This window comes from Desmodus rotundus, chromosome 8, assembly GCF_022682495.2.
Source record: "Desmodus rotundus isolate HL8 chromosome 8, HLdesRot8A.1, whole genome shotgun sequence".
Classification (NCBI taxonomy): Eukaryota; Metazoa; Chordata; class Mammalia; order Chiroptera; family Phyllostomidae; genus Desmodus; species Desmodus rotundus.
Window position 1 is genome coordinate 54,168,518 of NC_071394.1, and position 17,568 is coordinate 54,186,085.

Sequence of the window (17,568 nt, forward strand, 5' to 3'; positions counted from 1 at the left end):
ATATAACAGTTATATATCTGTTACATTGTTGAGTGTTTCAGTTGTGGGAATAAATGAAGACCACTCAAAAAGGAGAACAAACAGGCTATTTACTCAGAGCTTTCTCTTTTAAAAAATTGAATTTATTAGGTGACATTGGTTAATGAAATGATACAGGTTTCAGGTGTACAGTTCTAGAACACATTGGCTGTATGTTGTATTGTGTGTTCACCACCCCACATCAGGTCTCCTCCCATCACTGTTATCCTCCCTATACCCTCTTCTACTTCCCGCATCCCCCTTTTCCTCTGGTAATCACCATACTGTTGTCTATATCTATGAGTGTTTCTATTTTGTTTTTTGGTTTATTTTATTAGATTCCACTTATGAGTGAGATCATGTGGTACTTGTCTTTCTCTTACTGGCTCATTTCACTTAGCATAATGCTCTCCAGGTCCATTCATGCTGTCATAAAAGATAAGATTTCCTTCTTTTTATAGCTGGGTAGTATTCTATTGTGTAAATGTACCACAGCTTGCTGTGGTACTCAGAGCTTGCTAAAACAAGGGAGTCCGCCACCATCCCTTGGGTTTGGCAGAGACTCTGGTGGGCAGGGATTTATAGTGGAAGGGTTTTGGAGTGAAAAGCACAGAGAAGGCAGACTGGCTCTGACTAGAGGTCATGAGCATGAAGAAGCTGGAGGCTGGCTGGCTAGCAGCAGGCATCTGGTGCAATTGTTTGGGGGAGAATATTTGGCTTTCTCTGGTTCGTTCTGAGTTGGAAATGGAGACAAAGAATAGGGATGTTGGCAGTCATCAACCAAGTCCTGACTGTCTGGGTGGATTGCTTTCGAGGTTTGCTTTATAGGTCAGTTGTCATACAAGGTCTATCCAGTGTCTGTTTATATTGTCTCTCAAAGTTGTTTTCAGTTATTGCTGCAAGGCTGTTCCAATTTACATGCAGTGTGATATTAAGTTATTAAGATAATATTAACCCTGAAACTAAAAAGATAGCTATGATATTGAAACCATTTAAAAATATAGATATATGCCCAATTGATAAATTAAAATGAAATATTAAAAATTATTCAAATAATCTAAAAGAGTGAAAAGCAGGGAGGAAAAACAAAATCACAAGGGCAAACAGAAAAAAAGTACATCTGAATCCAACCACATCGATGGTTACATTAAATGTCAGTGTTCTAAGCCAGAGGGTGGACAAACATTTTCTGTACATAGCCAGACATACTATTTTAGGCTTTGTGAGCTGTACCATCTCTGTCAATTCTGCTTGAAATTAGCTATAGGCAAGAATGTGTACATTAGTGAGTATGGCTTGTTCCAATAAAACTATATTTATAAAAACAGACAGCCTGCAAGATTTAGCCTATAGTTTGCTGACCCTTGCCTTTGAGTTCCAGACTTCAAATTTCACAAATTTGTCTCTCAAGGTTGGGATTTTTAAAAAATTTATCTTGTTTGTTGCTCAGTGGGACCTCTCCACCATAGGAAGAATGGCTGTCACCTCTGGTTCCGCCTTCTTTTGTACATGTTCTAAAGTGTATGGGCCCTCCATTCTGATTTGTCTATCAGTAGACTCCTATTTGCTTTCAGTCTTCAAAAAAATTCTTCAAAATCTCTGGGCTCATTTCCATGCCCCCCAATCTATGTTATGAACCTGTTCTCTTTCATAAATCCTGTAATCTTAATGGGACTTGGGAAAGGAGAGAGGATAAAGGTGTGTGTCCAGCTGTCATCTTGACCTAGAAGTTTCATTTCTGTTTCAATATGCTCTTTACCTGATTGCTTATATGTCAGAATGCCCAAGTCTTGCTTTCTAAATCAACTTGCAGTTATAGGTATGAACCTTCATACCTATAACTTCTAAGTAGAGTATACTTAGAGGGCAAAACCAGGTTTATTTTGCATCATTTTTGTGCATGCCTGGAAAAGATGGCTGATTAAGATTTTCATGCCAGACTAGAACTAAACAATTTATTACTATTGCTCTTTATGCTTAAGTGCAACATTGTTGAGTAAAAACATCCTAAGAAAGGCCCTAAAGAGAGAACAGTATGATTAAAATTCGCCTTTTTCCTTTTTCTAACTTATATTTTAGCTTTTTTAAATGGTCACCATCCCTCATTCCTTTCCCCTTCTTTCCTGAGTAGGCGCATTTATTTTTCTCCAAATTACTTTCCACCTGCACTTTTGAAAATCAGTCTATTACGGAATTCTAGGAGCTGTAAATCATTGTACAGTGCCTGTGGAAAGAACCCTAACTCATTGGTACTCATTGAAAAAGGAGGCCAAAGAGGTTTTAAGTATTTTGATCTTTAACTTTGAAAATACAAATTTCGCTTCTTCATTAATCACTTGGACTACATGTTTCAGTTCTGACCTGTTTCCTTGGACTTTCCCAGAATTAATAACAAGCTTTTCAAAACCATTATTAATAGTTAACTCTAGCCTATGAACTTCTCAAGAATAGGAATTATAAAAATATACCATTGTAGCCCTGGCTGGTGTGATTCAGTGGATTGGGCGCTGGACTGCAAACCGAAAGGTCACTGGTTCAATTCCTGGTCAGGGCACATGCCCAGGTTGCGGGCCAGGTCCCTGGTTGGGGCATGTGAGAGTCAACCAATCCAGATGTTTCTCTTGCACATAGATGTTTCTCTTTCCCCTTTTCCTCCTTCCCTTCCCCTCTCTCTAAAAATGAATAAATAAAATCTTTAAAAATATATAGTGTTGTACAATATGAAGGTAATTAATAATTATGCATTAAAAACTAAAGGTATAAGGTAAAAGTTGATTTTATACAATTTAAATATGTTAAATGTTATATTGAATCTTAAATACCTCATAGCTTTATTGCTGTGAGTCATCATACTTATACTTGCCAATTCTGAAGGGGTTTATTTGTTTGTTTGTTTTGGTGAAATTTTGTTCATTCTCTGATCTGCCCAGAAAATTTGGGTATTTTCTAATCAAACAAGTAAAGACCTTTTTATAATGTGAACAAAAAGTTTATTTACTGGTACAAAAATTTTAAGTATCATTGAAAATTACCCAGGTGTATTTTCAAAAACCTCCCTTTACAAATGTTAGAAATGGTCTTAAAATGTTAATACTGAACTGATAGTTGAAATCTTAACCTTGAGGAGATGCAAAATTTTTATTATTAATTTCTGAAGAATTTAATTTACCACAAAAACAACTCTGACAGTTAAATGAATATTTAGTCAGTAATATTGCTACTCTCAGCATTAAATATTGAGCACTTTTCCATCTCTATTAAGTTTGCTATTGTCATCCTATCATCACCTAATAAGTACCAAGAAATATGTATTTTACTAAATCATTTGTTAATTAATAATATACAAATGAAACTGAAGGAATTTCATATAGTTTAAATCTTGATTCAATTCTCCAAAGAAAATATCCTGAATTTAAGATTTGTTTCAAAAATGAAAAGGGCTTAGCTTTTACAGCCCAGTCTTTGACACAGTTCGGCTTTTCATCAAAGCTGAGTTCAGCAGGAGAAGAGGAGATTTGGCTAAGTGGCTGACTTGCAGAATGACCTGTCGTTCTAAATGAACAAGCCACTTGGTCTCTGGTTCATAGATTTTCCAACCATTAAAAAAGCTAATATTCTGTGTGTATGCATGTGAGATCAGAGTATTTGCAATAAAATCCAGCCTTTGATAATCTATTCCTCTGCCTTCTACTCAAAACATAAAATGAATACTCACAAAATAGAAAACAAGTATTGTAATAAGTTTACTTCAACTTAACTTTACACTGGACCCTGAAAGATTGTTCTAATCAGCTTCAGGCTTTAGCCATGGAAATAATCTTAGATACTAATGATGGTAGAATTTTCATAATTAAAGCAATTGTTTCATTCACTGGTGCCAAAATTTCTCATTATGAAAAGTATAACATTTAAAGGTACTCATATTGATCTAGAATGAACATTTGATCTTTTTAATTAACTGAAGAATATTTCTTCAAAAAAGTATTTTTAACATAGCTATTTTTTATTACAAAATGCTTGCTAAACCTTAAACAATTTGTCTTGTGAAAATTTGCTTGAAATTAATCATTTCAGAATTTGTGGAATAATATATGAGAAATGTTTATGTAAGAATATACATATATATATATATATATGTATACATTTTTAAAGCAAGAAGCTTTGAAGATTACAGAAAAGGAGAAAAATGCAAGATTCAAAGCATAGATAACCTTAAATGACAATTTATTCAGCAATAAATGGACCATGTTCTAGTAATTTTAGTGCAAACAGACATGTATTTTGTGGCACATGGGCTGCCTGTAGAATGAGGGGCCCTGATGTGGAAGGTCAAGGACAGAAAATCACAGGAGACTTTAGAGTGGGTCCTCAACTCAGTATAAATAAAAATAAAGGTGTTCTGTTGACTGAGAACTGGCCCCTAAATTTTCTTTCTCCATTTCGGAGTGTGGCAATGATGTTCAAAAATTTGGCCACCTAATTTTTAAAGGTTTTTGAAGTGTTGAACATGAATTGATAATATTTATCATGTTTACACACAGATTTTGTAATATTTACCTTGCAATCTATATAAATATAAAACTGTGCACAGCTGGACACGAACACTGGTCTACTCGCCGAACTTTTTTCCAAGTTCCTTGACATCGAGGATTGCCAACTGCTTGCCAATGGAGGGTCTGATTTCTGAAACAATATTTTGAAAATGTTACTACACTAAGAGCAAACCAAAGGAAATTCTAATTTACAAAATTATACATTGAAGGTTTTTAAAACTAAAAACTCCATGCTGGGGTGTTTTTTTTTTGTTTGAGATTTTGAAGCACATTGTAAATTGAAATTTTAAAAAATGATCACAAACCAAGTTCCCCTTCTTCGGGTTCTATCAAAACAAGTTACCACTTGTCCCTATTTGAGGACACCCTGTGCTGAGAGAGTAGTAGTCTAAGGTATTCATTTCTGTCCCTTGATCCATGTAGATGAAGGGCTACATAAAGGAAAATGGCTTCCTGTTTCATGTATATTTAAATTAGAGGGGTCTGAACCAAATAATTTCTTATAATCCTTTCCACCTCTTTGATTCCATGATAAAAAAAAAAATGGGAGAAGTGGAAAGAGCAAAACTGGATGATTGAAATTATTATTTTTAAAGTCACTGGAACCTCAGCCAGGGTTTAAGGTACTTTATGGATACAAATTAAATTATAAATTCATTTCAAGTCAAGATATGGATGAGGTATTCAGAAAAATAATAAGTGTAAATATTAGGTTTCTACTTCATATGAATTCCTTACCCACTTTACTGTTCATATGGTGTACTCAATTCAGAGACTGTTAGGCACAAGCGACTAATAAATGAAAATTCAAGTTATTAAGCATTAAAACATAACATGGGAATAATGAGTAACTGGAAAAGTCCATATTTTACTTTCTAATCTGTATTTTTACCAGTTCCATCTGACATACTTAAAACCATAATCCATGCCCAGAAGTCTACCCTTGTCTTAATTACAAACAGTGTTACTAGATTTAACTGATAAATGAGTATAGGACTTGCATAGTTTTCAAGATGTTAAAATGTTTTCAAGGGTCAATTCTTTTGGACAATCTATAGATTTCTGTAGTTTATGACCTCGCAAAGCTGAGCTCACCACAATCTCAATCATTATCTTAGGACTCCACTGAGCAGTGGTTCTGAACCTGCTGTGGAATGAGTCATCTCGGCAGGGGTCAGCAATCTACTACCCATAAGTCAAATCCAGCCCACTCCCTGCTTTGCTGTAGACTTTTTAAAGAGTTGAATGAAAATCAAAAGAATATTTTGTGATACATGAAAATCATATGAAATTCAAATTTTAGTGTCCACTAAAATACAGTGTTATTAGAACAAAGCTCATAGTGTGTCTGGCTGCTTTTGATGCAGAGTTGAGTACTTGTGACAGAGCCTGTGTGGTCACAAAACCAAAAAGATCTATCATCTGGCCTCGTACAGAAAGTATCTGCTGACACCTGACCTGGGGGGTTGTTAAAAATCTACCCCCCAAAAATTCAGATTCAGATGGGGCTCAGGAATCTATCTTATCTTATTTTATATTTTAATTTAATTTAATTTCAGTACTGACCCGAGGATATGTTTGTTGATTTTAGAGAGAGTGGAAGGGAAATAGAAAGAGAAACAAACATCAATGTGAGAGAAACATCGATAGGTTGCCTCCCATACACACCCTTGGCAGGGCAGAAATCTGCATGTTTTAAATCACCATCCCAAGAGATTCTAAATCAAATGGGCTTTGGAGCAATCAGGTCTTTAGTGGTCATTTAGGAGCTGAGCCTGAACCCCAATATCCAGATTTGCCCCCTTACCCCTAATTTCTGATGAAGAGCCTCTAAGTTCCACAGTGTGAACTGGGCCTTGGGCTCTGGAGTGGCAAGGAGGAAGGGTCTCCTCACTCAGTGTTGGACTCTCCATGTCATGCCTTGCTATGCTCCCTACCGGTCAGCTTGTTTAGGACATGCAGAACACAGATCTCTCCAAACAAGTAATAAGAAAAGTCCTGGCCCTGGCTGGTGTGGCTCAATGGATTGAGTGCTGCCAGGCAAATCGAAAGGTTGATGGTTCAATTCCCAGTCAGGGCACATGCCTGGGTTGAGGGCCAGGTCCCCGGTGGGGGCATGTGAGAGACAACCAGTTGATGTGTCTCACACATCGATGTTTCCCTTCCTCTCTTTCTCTCTCCCTCCCCCTCTCTGTAAATAAATTAATTAATTAAATCTTAAAAAGAAAGAAAGAAAGAAAGAAAAGTCTTTCAACCCACTTCCCTCGCTTACCCATCAGAATCCAGGCCATCTCCAGAACAACGGAGACTCACAGAGTTCATGGCTGGCGGTTGACAATCGACACACACTGTGTACCCCTCTCGTAGGTACTGCATCCATCGTGTCAGGGGGCGGTTTTCCAGGGCGCAGTGATGAGTCAATGACTCAGTCTTGAACTCCATACAGTATCTACAACAAAAAAAGGACCAATTTCATTCACTGTACTTAGAGGTGGCCTGATGCTACAGAAAGTCTTAGGAAGCTTGTCATCCCCAAGGACATCTGCACAGGTCACACTTTGGTCATGGGACACCTTATGACAGTTCTCATTTACTGATCTATGATGGCATTCAGGAAACAACTGTAGTGAAGCTTGAGCTCTTTTTCAATCCATGACTGAATTATCTGGTCAATATGGATTGCAGAAATTCAGATATCCTGTACCCTATCTAGCTTGAGCACTAAATTGTGTATATAAAACCACATTTCAGTAGGAAAATAGCCCTTGATAACTTTGCTGACATTTTTAAAATATATTTTATTGATTATGCTATTACAGTTGTCCCATCCCCCCCTCTATTCCCCCCACCTTGCACACCCCCTCCCACCCGCATTCCCCACTTTTAGTTCATGTCCACGGGTCATACATATAAGTTCTTAGGTTTCTCCATTTTCCATGCTATACTCAACCTCCCCATGTCTATTTTCTACCTACCATTTATGCTTCTTATTCCCTGTACCTTTTCCCCCTCTCTCCCTCTCCCACGCGCCCACTGATAACCCTCCATATGATCTCCATTTCTCTGATTCTGTTCCTGTTCTAATTGTTTGCTCAGTTTGTTTTTGTTTTTCTTTTAGGTTCAGTTGTTGATAGTTGCGGAGTTTGTTGTCATTTTACTGTTCACAGGTCTTATCTTCTTTCTCTTAGATAAGCCCCTTTAATATTTCATATAAGGGCTTGGTGATGATCAACTCCTTTAACTTGACCTCTGGGAAGCAGTTTATCTGCCCTTCCATTCTAAATGATAGCTTTGCTGGAGAGAGTAATCTTGGCCCTTTCATGACTTTGAATGGTTCTTTCCAGCCCCTTCTTCACTGCAAGGTTTCTTTGGAGAAATCAGCTGACAGACTTATGGGAACACCTTTGTAGCTAATTATCCTTTTCTCTTGCTGCTTTTGAGATTCTCTCCTTATCTTTAATCTTGGATAATGTAATTATGATGTGCCTTGCTGTGTTCCTCCTTGGGTCCAACTTCTTTGGGACTCTGAGTTTCCTGGACTTCCTGGAAGTCTATTTCCTTTTCCAGGTTGGCGAAGTTTTCCTTCATTATTTGTTCAAATAAGTTTTCAATTTCTTGCTCTTCCTCTTCTCTTTCTGGTACCCCCATGATTCAGATGTTGGAACATTTAAAGATGCCCTGGAGGTTCCTAAGCCTGTCCTGATTTTTTTTGAAATCTTGTTTCTTCATTTTGTTCCGGTGGAATGTTTATTTTTTCCTTCTGCTCCAAACTGTTGATTTGAGTCCCAGTTTCCTTCCCTTCACTGTTGGTTCCCTGTACATTTTCCTTTATTTCACTTTTCATAGCCTTTACTTTTTCCTCTATTTTGAAACCATACTCAACCAATTCTGTGAGCATCCTGATTACCAGTGATTTGAACTGTGCATCTGATAGATTTGCTATACTTCCTCGCTTAGCTGTATTTTTTCTGGAGCTTTGATGTGTCCTTTCATTTGGGCCTTTTTTGTGTGTTTGTCAGCCTACCTGTTGCGTGGTAAGGGGTGGAGCCTTAGGTGTTCACCAGGGTGGGGCAACCCAAGTCACTGTGTTGTGATGCTGTCAGTGGAGGAGGGGCCCGAGAGGGAAAAATGTCTCTTGCTCAGCTGTCAGCTGGCTTTCAGTCACTTCTTCTGCTACTCACAAGCAAATTGGGCCCTTCTGGTGCTGATTCCCAGGTGGGTGGGTTTGTGTATGTTCTAGAACCTTGTGGGTCTCTCTAACGAACTCTACTGTGAGGCTGGGAGTTTTTCCCGGTAACACAACCCTCACAGGTTTTTTCAGTCAGGGGTTTTGAGGCTTTATTTTCCCACTCTGGAACCCTGGGTTGCATGGTCTGTCTTGCTCCCCAGTTTTCCTCCAGGTTTATTTGCACACAAATGTGGGATCACCTACTCTGTCAGCTGCCACCTCGCCCTGTCTGCCAGCCAGTGCCTTGCCACAGGTCTTCTCTGCTTAGCTGCCCATCTCTGCCCTTCCTACCAGTTTGGATGTTTCTTCTTTAATTCCTTGGTTGTCAGACTTCCATACAGTTCAATTTTCTGTCAGTTCTGGTTGTTTCTTATTTTTAAATTTGTTGTTGTCCTTCTTTTGGTTGTGCGAGGAGGCACAGTGTGTCTACCTATGCCTCCATCTTGGCCAGAAGTTGACTTTGCTGACATGTTAATGAATTATATAAATTGAACAAGACCTTGGTTGAGCCTGAGAACATGTGAGTCCCAGGAGGGCTCATCCTTGATGCCCAGGCCAGCACCAGCCCCACAGATGTTCTCAGGGCCTTTTCTACATTCCCCACCCAGCTCACCTACATGGTCTGGGGTAATGACATGAGTTTTGACTTGAAGTCAAACATCACAGTTATATTGGGTGTCACAGGTGAAAGGAAATGGGAAGTGAAATGTGTTTTTCTGTAATAGAGGCTATCGTCACCTCTTACTGAGCTGTGGAAAACTCTAACACTATATGTGACTAGATTGAAGGCCCCACACATGGGTGAATATTTCAGTCTTGTTCTTAAAAGCAACACGATTTATAATTCTTTGGGGAAATAAAACATCATAAAAAACCCTGAATGTTGCATCTTAGGTTCTAACTATGCTAAAATGGGCAAGTTTTTCATGTACAGAATTATGAGCTGTAACAGGACAGCATTTGGAGCATCTGCTTTAGTAAAGATCTCTAACACGGTAAGTATCATTTATTAGGTAACTTAAAGTACTGAGGTAGAAAATTCTGTGATGCAGCTTCAATCAACTTCAGACAGCTTAACCCAGACATCTCTCTCTTCAATTTTTCTCTCTAATTAAATTTTTATAAGAACCCATGTGGTAGGTATTGGTATTCTCATTTTTCAGGACAAAAAAGCTGAGGTGGCCACTGATTAGCAGTGTAGGGATTTGAACATGCAGCTGTCTGGTATTCCTACTCTGACAGAAGAGTAGACTTGTAGTGAGCACAGAGGTTCCTCCCAGCCTGTGCCATGAGTCTATTATCTGCAGACAATAGAAATCCTAAGAGCTCAGGTCAGGGCCATTTTCGAATTCACCAAGCAGATGTGGTGCTAGAGTCCATGGTTCCATGAGGACTGTAAGAGAGCCTCCTTAGTGTGAGTGACAATAATATCAACTCATTTTTATATAGCATATTTCTTTTTAGAGATTAGACCTCAAAGACAGATAAATCTTTAAGGCCAGTAGAAACAAGGAGGGAACGAGTACTTTCCCAGCTCCGTGGCAGAGTCATTTTTACCCAAATGCAATGAACAAGTAACAGAGGAAAACCCCTCACACCATGTTGACCTCTGTGGTCAAGTGAAAAAACATAAGTTAAAAGAAAACATAAGTTTAAAAAAAAAATCAAATTACCCAGTGTCCTCTGTGTCTGCAGACCACTGTGGGGAGACAACTTGTCTTGTTCTCTCCTTGTTGAATGCAGAGGTAGTTATGAAGGCAGGGACTAGAAAACAAAATAACATTGAACACAAGTAGTCTAAAGTACTCAGAACAACATTTACCAAACTTGGTTTCAAACTTGTCAAAAGTACTCCATTTGTCAAGCCAAAGCTCTGTGGCACACCATCAGGGAATGAAGAGGGGCTACATTCCAGTGTCCCCAGGACCCAGTGGTAAAGATTTGTGCACACACAGATGAGTGGGGAAGGGACTGCTGGCCTGGAGAAGTGGGCTTGTCTGCAGGAATAACAGCGCTGAAAAGGGAGGGCCAGGAGGAACAGCCCACAGGAGATAAGAAATGATGGGGGTTGGTAAACCAAGGGAAAACATGATGTAATATACAAAGGGAGAGAATATTTTTAAAAATGAAAGGTAGAAGAATACAGTAGAAAAGGGGAAGATAGGAAGAATAGAGTAAAAGAATCAAAGGGAGAGAATGAAGGAGGAAAAGAGAGAGGAAGAAGACGAAAGAGAGTAAAAGGGGGATGGCAGGAGGAAATATGATGACCAGAAAGAGAGAAAATAAGAAAAGTGGGGAAAACAAAACCAGAAAAAGCAAAGGAAGGAAATGTGAGTGCTTCCCACGTCTTCTGGCAAACACAGTCTGGAAACTTTGCTGCCAAATGCATAGCCAGGGTGTGGCTGCCAGGTGCCAGCCAGTGCAGCACTCTCCCTCTGCCCACCTGAGGAAGGAAGGTCTAAGTCATCCTCTCCTCTTCCCTCTCCTCCCCCCACCCTACCACAACTCTGATGCTCTGGGTAGAAGACAAAAGGAGCCAGGAATTCTTTCTTCCCACCTCTGTTCCTTCTGTAATTTTATTTTGCTTGTGTGTCTCCTTCCTATTTCATCTCTAAGTCCAGGGAAGCACCTGTCACTCTGTGTAGCACCTGCAGATAACCTTTCGATTCCACTCTGCTGTCAACTCAAGGAAGACAAGGTTTTGCCTCATTCATCACTTCGGCCCTTCACATTTATGCACTTAATACGTGTGTGTGCACTGCACCAATGAGCAAATGAATGAAGTCCCAACTGCCACCAAGGCACCCGGGTCCTACGTCCCCATGGTCTTCTGTTCTTGTACCGAGCCTTGCAGCCAAAATGGCTCAACAAAATCCTTCCTCCCTTTCATTTCAGCAATGGGAACAACCCAGGAAGGGTACATACTAGCTGATGTTGGCTTTTGGATGTGAAAGTCATCACCAACATAAACACAATAGCGGGAGGGTACCAGGTGCAAAACTGATACCTCAAGCTTATATATTCATTTTACCTGGCTCCTTACTGCCACAGGATGGCAGCCTTAATTCTGTTCTAGATTTTCTTAATGAGGAGGCACTTTTATATTACTAGGGAATGTGAGACAAGAGGAGCCTAATACCTGGCAGCCACTTGCCCCTAAGAGTTACAGGTTTATCTTTGTCTCCTGTGGTTTGATGCCTAATCTCTCCAGTAAAAAACTTCCTACATCTTGCATTAGCCCTAGCACCCCAGCTGTGTGCTCTTTCTTGCTGCACTAACATGTTTAATTGTTTGCCAAAGAGAACACGTCACGCTTTCTAAATATGACCGTAGTTTTTGAACTTCAAAATCCACAGACGATCCAAAGGACAAGTGAATGCATGTATGTCAGGATCCCCCTCTGTTTCTCTTAGATCTAGTGATCAGAAACACAGACATCTAAAGAATTTTAGTTTCCCCATGTACTATTGTTTCCATGTCTGTCTTCTGGTGAATTTATGTGTTTATTCGCTAAGTGAAGAATGGGTAGCATTATACCAGGTAAACTATAAAATTTGGGGGATGTGTTTCTTTACTCAAAACATTTACTTGATATCCTAATTTGTACTGAATATATTATCACAAAAGTTCATAAGCTTATACACTAATGCATAGCTCAGGAAAAAATAAGGTTAGAAAGGAGAGGGCAAATATATGCCTAGAAGTTCTGATATAAAATCCTCAGAATGTTTTCAAATAATAAAAATAAAAGCTAACAATCATGCACTTCTAAGTTTCCTGGCACAATACAAAGCACTTTATATGCGGTAATTCAGTTCATTCTCACCACACCCTCTGAGGTAGATCCTATTATTCCCCCACTTCACAGATGAGGAAATTGTGGCACAGAGAGGGAAAGAAATGTGTTCAAGGCTCATGTTTAACCAGGAGAGGACCAGGCATCGTTTCTAAACCACACTCCTCATTGCTGAGCTCCAAGGTCTCTATTATAATGCTGACCACAAAGTTTTACTATTTTATAAGGCATATTTCCCCTGAATTACTTACATTCTGCTTTACTTTTCCCTTTCTGTCCCTCATCACAAAGTCTAAAAGTAGGAAGTGGGCATGGGGGGGGGGGGGGCTTATGGCCCAAGAATGCAGTGGGCACTGAGCACAGATTAACACCTATCACAGGGTGGCACCTCTGTAGCCTGCTTATTTAGGAAGAACTTCCACATTTTGTGTTACCGAGCTTCACCAAAGTTTTGTAAAGAGGTGTTCTGATGAGGTTTTCTCATCAAAAAGGCTCCCAGAAGATAAAGGGAAAATGAACAGTAAATGACTGAGCAAGGGCCCAGCAGAGAAGGTAGCTTCTGTTTTTGTGAGACTTAGTACCCATGGTCACTGTCAAGCCTCTGCGGTCATGACCCTTTCTAAAAACAGTCCAGTAGCCCTAGACCCTGTATCCTGCGTGTCCTGACCCCTCACCCTACTGATAGGGCACCTCCTCCTCCCATGAGTCCTCAGGAAAGTAGACCAGGAGCTAGATTGCCTGCACATCTCCGATCCAGCGCCATCGTCTCCCCCACAAGTGTAATTGTCACTACTGGAAGAGGGGTAAGTAACTTAGAAACTATTTTTGCCTCCAGTCCCACTTCTGCTTATGTGTGGAAGCCCATAGCTGGGTGCATGGAACAAAGACTCAGTAAATGCTAGTACCCCTCCTTTCCCCTCTGGCAACAATGTTCGAATGTAATAGATTCTTTGTTAACAGGCTCTTTGCCAACTTCCCTGGCATCCCATCAACCTACCATTGTTGGGTTTTACAACAACTTCCCCTTCTAAAAGGTGGTACCGCACATACTTACTTTGAACATGAAAGTAAATTAAATTTGCTTTGAGAATTTCGTAAAGCCCTCTGATACAGTGGGGTGTCACAACAGCAGGCTTAGAACTCCCGCTCTGAAGACTTCATGAAAAACAGAATAGAAAGAAAGTCTGACCAGTGACGCCAGCCTGCAAGCACACAGTTGATAATGCACATTCATCTCCTTGCAGGAGGAAAACACAAATAAAAATTGTCACTATGTGCAACAGATACAGTCACATGGCTTTTGGGGTTTGTTTTTTATGAAAAAAGATAGTCAAAATAGGCTTTAAATGAAACAAGAAAAGTGCAATAGCTACTTGATCATTAATAAGAGCACTTCTGTGATCCTGTTTCATTCACTGGCCTAGCAGGGCCTTTAGGTTTCTATTTAACATTATCAGAATCTATAACTGCAATTTTAGGTCTAACAATAACAGTTAAAAACAAAACAATACCAAGTGTGGGGCAGAGGTGGGGGAGTCCACAGAATTTAGAGCCATGAGATCCAGGTTTGAATTTTGCTAGTCCTTTATCGATGGTTTCACCTCTCTGAGCTCTGACGTCCTCATGTGCAAACCAAGGGTAATGATGCTGTTCTACCTGCATGAAGGCAGCATAATGGCCCCCCAAGGAAGTCCACATCCTAATGCCCCACACCTGTGAATATGTTACGTTATGTGGCAAAGAAGAACTGAGGTGCTACTCGATTAATCTTAAAATAGGAAGATTATCCTGGATTGTCCAGGTGGGCCCCCTGAAAATTGAGAGTCAGAAGAGAGTCCTAGAAAGATGTGACAATGGAGGAAAGACAGAGAGACGCAGTGTTGCTGTGGAGCTGGAGGAAGGGCTATGAGAGAAGGAATGTGGATGGCCCCGGACGATGGAAAAGGCAGAGAACGCAGCCCTGTTGACACCTTGTTCAGCCCGGTGAGACCGTGTCTGGCTTCTGGCTTCAGAAATGTAAGATAATGCATTTCTGTTGCTTAACTCACTAAGTTTGTGGTAATCTTTATCCGTAACTTTCTGAGGTATTGACAAAAAGTGACGCAACCACACCCTGGTGTTTTTCTCTAGAACATGCTTTCTGAGCATGAATCTCTTCATTTAGTGTTTTTTGCCATTTTGTGTGGCTGAGAATTTCCCAGTTCATTAAGTCCTGTTCCATTGGGATAAAGAGTTCTTCCCTCCGTCTATCACTTAGCAAGAAGAAACCAGACTGCACCTTCAACATTCTGCTCAGAAATCTCCTCAGCTAAATATCCAAGTTCAACACCTACAAGTTTTTCTTCCCACATAACTGCAATTCCACTAAGCTTTCTACCCCTAATGACAGAGACCGTGAAAGGCAAGGAAAGGGATCCCCCCTGAGAGCCTTCAGGAAGAAGCACAGCTGACTCACTTGTGTTTAGCCCAGTGAGACCTGCATTGGATGACTCCCCCACAGAACTGTATGATAATAAATTCGTGTTCTCATAAGCCACTGAGTTTGTGGTCATTTGTTTCTGCAGCCACAGAAAACTCAAATACTCTCTTACAGGATTTCCCTGAAGACTGAATCAATGTCTATAAAGGCTCTTGCCACACAAATATGAGGGCCAGTGCGTCATGTAACAAAGGCTCCTGCTCTGTGAAGAGGAGGCCTGGAGAGGCAGGTAAGAACAGGTATACAGGTGGCCATGGAGCAGGGCCTAGAGCCCTAGGTAGAGGTGGGTGCCCCTCCCCAACGCTCCCTCGCCCACCTTCACATCCATCATGGCACTGACTCAGCACCTTGAGTTCTAAGTGACAGTGATGTTTGTCGTTCAAGTTTGCACCTCCCCAAATCCAACACAGTGCTGGGATGCCATAGGTGCTCAGGGAATCTTAAGGAAACACATAAATGAAGGTATGGGAGCTGGGGTGAAACCAGGCCTGGGGGGCCTGGAGAATCTATCCCCTTGGATCTTCACATTACCATCTCTTGTTTCCCTCCCTACGCCCCCCTTGCACACACCCCCCAACAGTCCATCCTTTACCAATGTGTATTCCACAGGACACTGATGAGCAGCACAATCACCTGGAGGCCACCTGCATTGCTACAATGCAGAGAGCTGGCTGTGAGTCTGGGGGGCCAAGGAACCTGCATTTCCAGCAAGTTCCCAGGTGAGGCCAAGGCTGGTGGTCTGGGACCACACTTAGGAACCAGCTAAATTGTAATATTCGGGGTATTCTGTTCTCCCTGATCAGCTTGTGACAGGAGCCATCATTGACCTCCCAGCTGGAAAGTGGATGTCAGGGAGCAAAGCCAGGGTGGTGAATGGCCCTGCTGCAGGTAAAGATTTCTCCTCTCTTCCCAAACTGAGAAATTTTACTTGACCTTATTGGGAAAGAAGGCCATCAAGTACAGCTATCTCCTGTTGGGGTTGTATCAGAGTGGCTAACACCTTCTGGGGAGTCACCTGAGACGACTCCTGCTTCTTAAAATCCTATTGGAGGGTTTGGTAGAAGAGGCAGGAAAGAGGGGTAATTTGGAAATGCAGGGATATTGGAGGTAGGAAGGGCTATGGATTTTGCCCCATCAGAGGACAGAGGGGTGGACATCTCCAGACAGAGAACCCCAGAAAGCAGGGTGTGGACCCAATGCTGCCTGGTGCCCTTGACCCATGTTTCATAGCATTCTCTTCTGTGACCTTCCTGTCCCCCTTCCCTGTGACCTGCATGGTCCTGTCAGAAGGCCCTCCAGGGCTGGGAAGGGTCTGTGCCAGCCAGGTGGAACACTGGATGTGCTGAAGGACTACCTTCTAGCAGTCAAACTCGGTAGTAAATGAATGGAGCAAGCTGCTTTTCCTGATAGAACAACGATAGGTTTTAAGAGTCATCACAAACAAGTCAGTCGTGTCCAACAATGACTCCCTCCAGAGCCTTTTCTGCAGCGTTTCTGCAGAGTCATGAGCGGAATGTGATTTTGTACTGTGGCCGATTCTGTGAGCACTGAAATATGTCCCCGTGAGCTTATTGTGACACCTGTGTCCATGGGAGGCTCCACCTGGCCCTTCCTTTCCCCACCACCAGGGCGACATTTTTAAATTAACATCTGATCACATCGGCCCCTGCAGAAAGCATCCCAGTGGCCTTCCAGGCCTTTTCCTATAAAGACCAGAATCCTGAACAAGGAGCTCCAACGCCCTGCACTGCAAGGGGGACAGGGGGTCCTCTCTCACCTCTCACCTTGCTATCTGTTCCCTGTGTTCTATAAATGAGCCAAAGCTGGCCAAAGGTTGTTTACTTCTCCACAGCAGGCTGAAACCTGATAGCTCCAAAGACTATTGGCATCAAACTCAATTTTTTCTATACCCAATTGTTTTAAAAATAGCGAAACAAGCAGACATTTAGCCATTTAGGCCTGGCCTGCTTTGCATACCCTGTGAAACTACACCCAGCATCTGCTGGCCATTTGTAAGCTATTATCTTGTGGTTCTAAGACCCCAAGATGTTAAAGCCCTTGCCCTTCACAGCTCTGTGACCCAAGACTCCTGGTCATGCCACTCATCTGACGTCAAATGGACACACAAGCCCTGGCATGCTGACGCCTCTCCTTCCATTCTGGATGGTGGTCCCCACAGCACAGCCTCTGGACTTCTCTGTCACGAAACCCTGACTCTCGCAGTCACATGTGTTTCCTAGATTGGCCTCAAACCTCTTAAACCCCCTCTCCCTGACCGTCTGGTTCACCATGCTGGTCTCTCAGCCTCATCCCCAATCCTCAGGGAAGTCGCCCCCCACCCCCCACCCCGCCACCTCTGTGGCTTCCCTCCTCCCCGAGAACCAGGGGAAATCAGCTAGCACACACTCCTAAGTCCACACCTCTCATGTGGTTGGGACCAGCTGGACCAAACTGCAGCTGTAATTTTCTGAGATTAATTTCCCAGGATGATCGG

The 17,568-nt window shown here is 41.5% G+C and overlaps 1 protein-coding gene across 2 annotated transcripts in view; it reads right to left on the reverse strand.

Annotated features, from left to right (window-relative positions):
• Window positions 1–140: 140 nt before the first annotated feature.
• Window positions 141–17,568, reverse strand: part of SBSPON (somatomedin B and thrombospondin type 1 domain containing) — a 28,292-nt gene continuing 10,864 nt past the window's right edge. The window contains exons 3-5 of one of the 2 annotated variants that reach the window (XM_053930378.2): window positions 10,473–10,563; window positions 6,844–7,020; window positions 141–4,701 (exon numbers count right to left, since the gene is read on the reverse strand). In XM_053930378.2, coding sequence (XP_053786353.1) covers window positions 4,584–4,701; window positions 6,844–7,020; window positions 10,473–10,563 — 386 coding nt within the window. In that variant the 3' untranslated portion in view covers window positions 141–4,583. The remainder of the gene's footprint in view (window positions 4,702–6,843; window positions 7,021–10,472; window positions 10,564–17,568) is intronic. The other variant, XM_024578283.4, reaches the window with a different exon arrangement.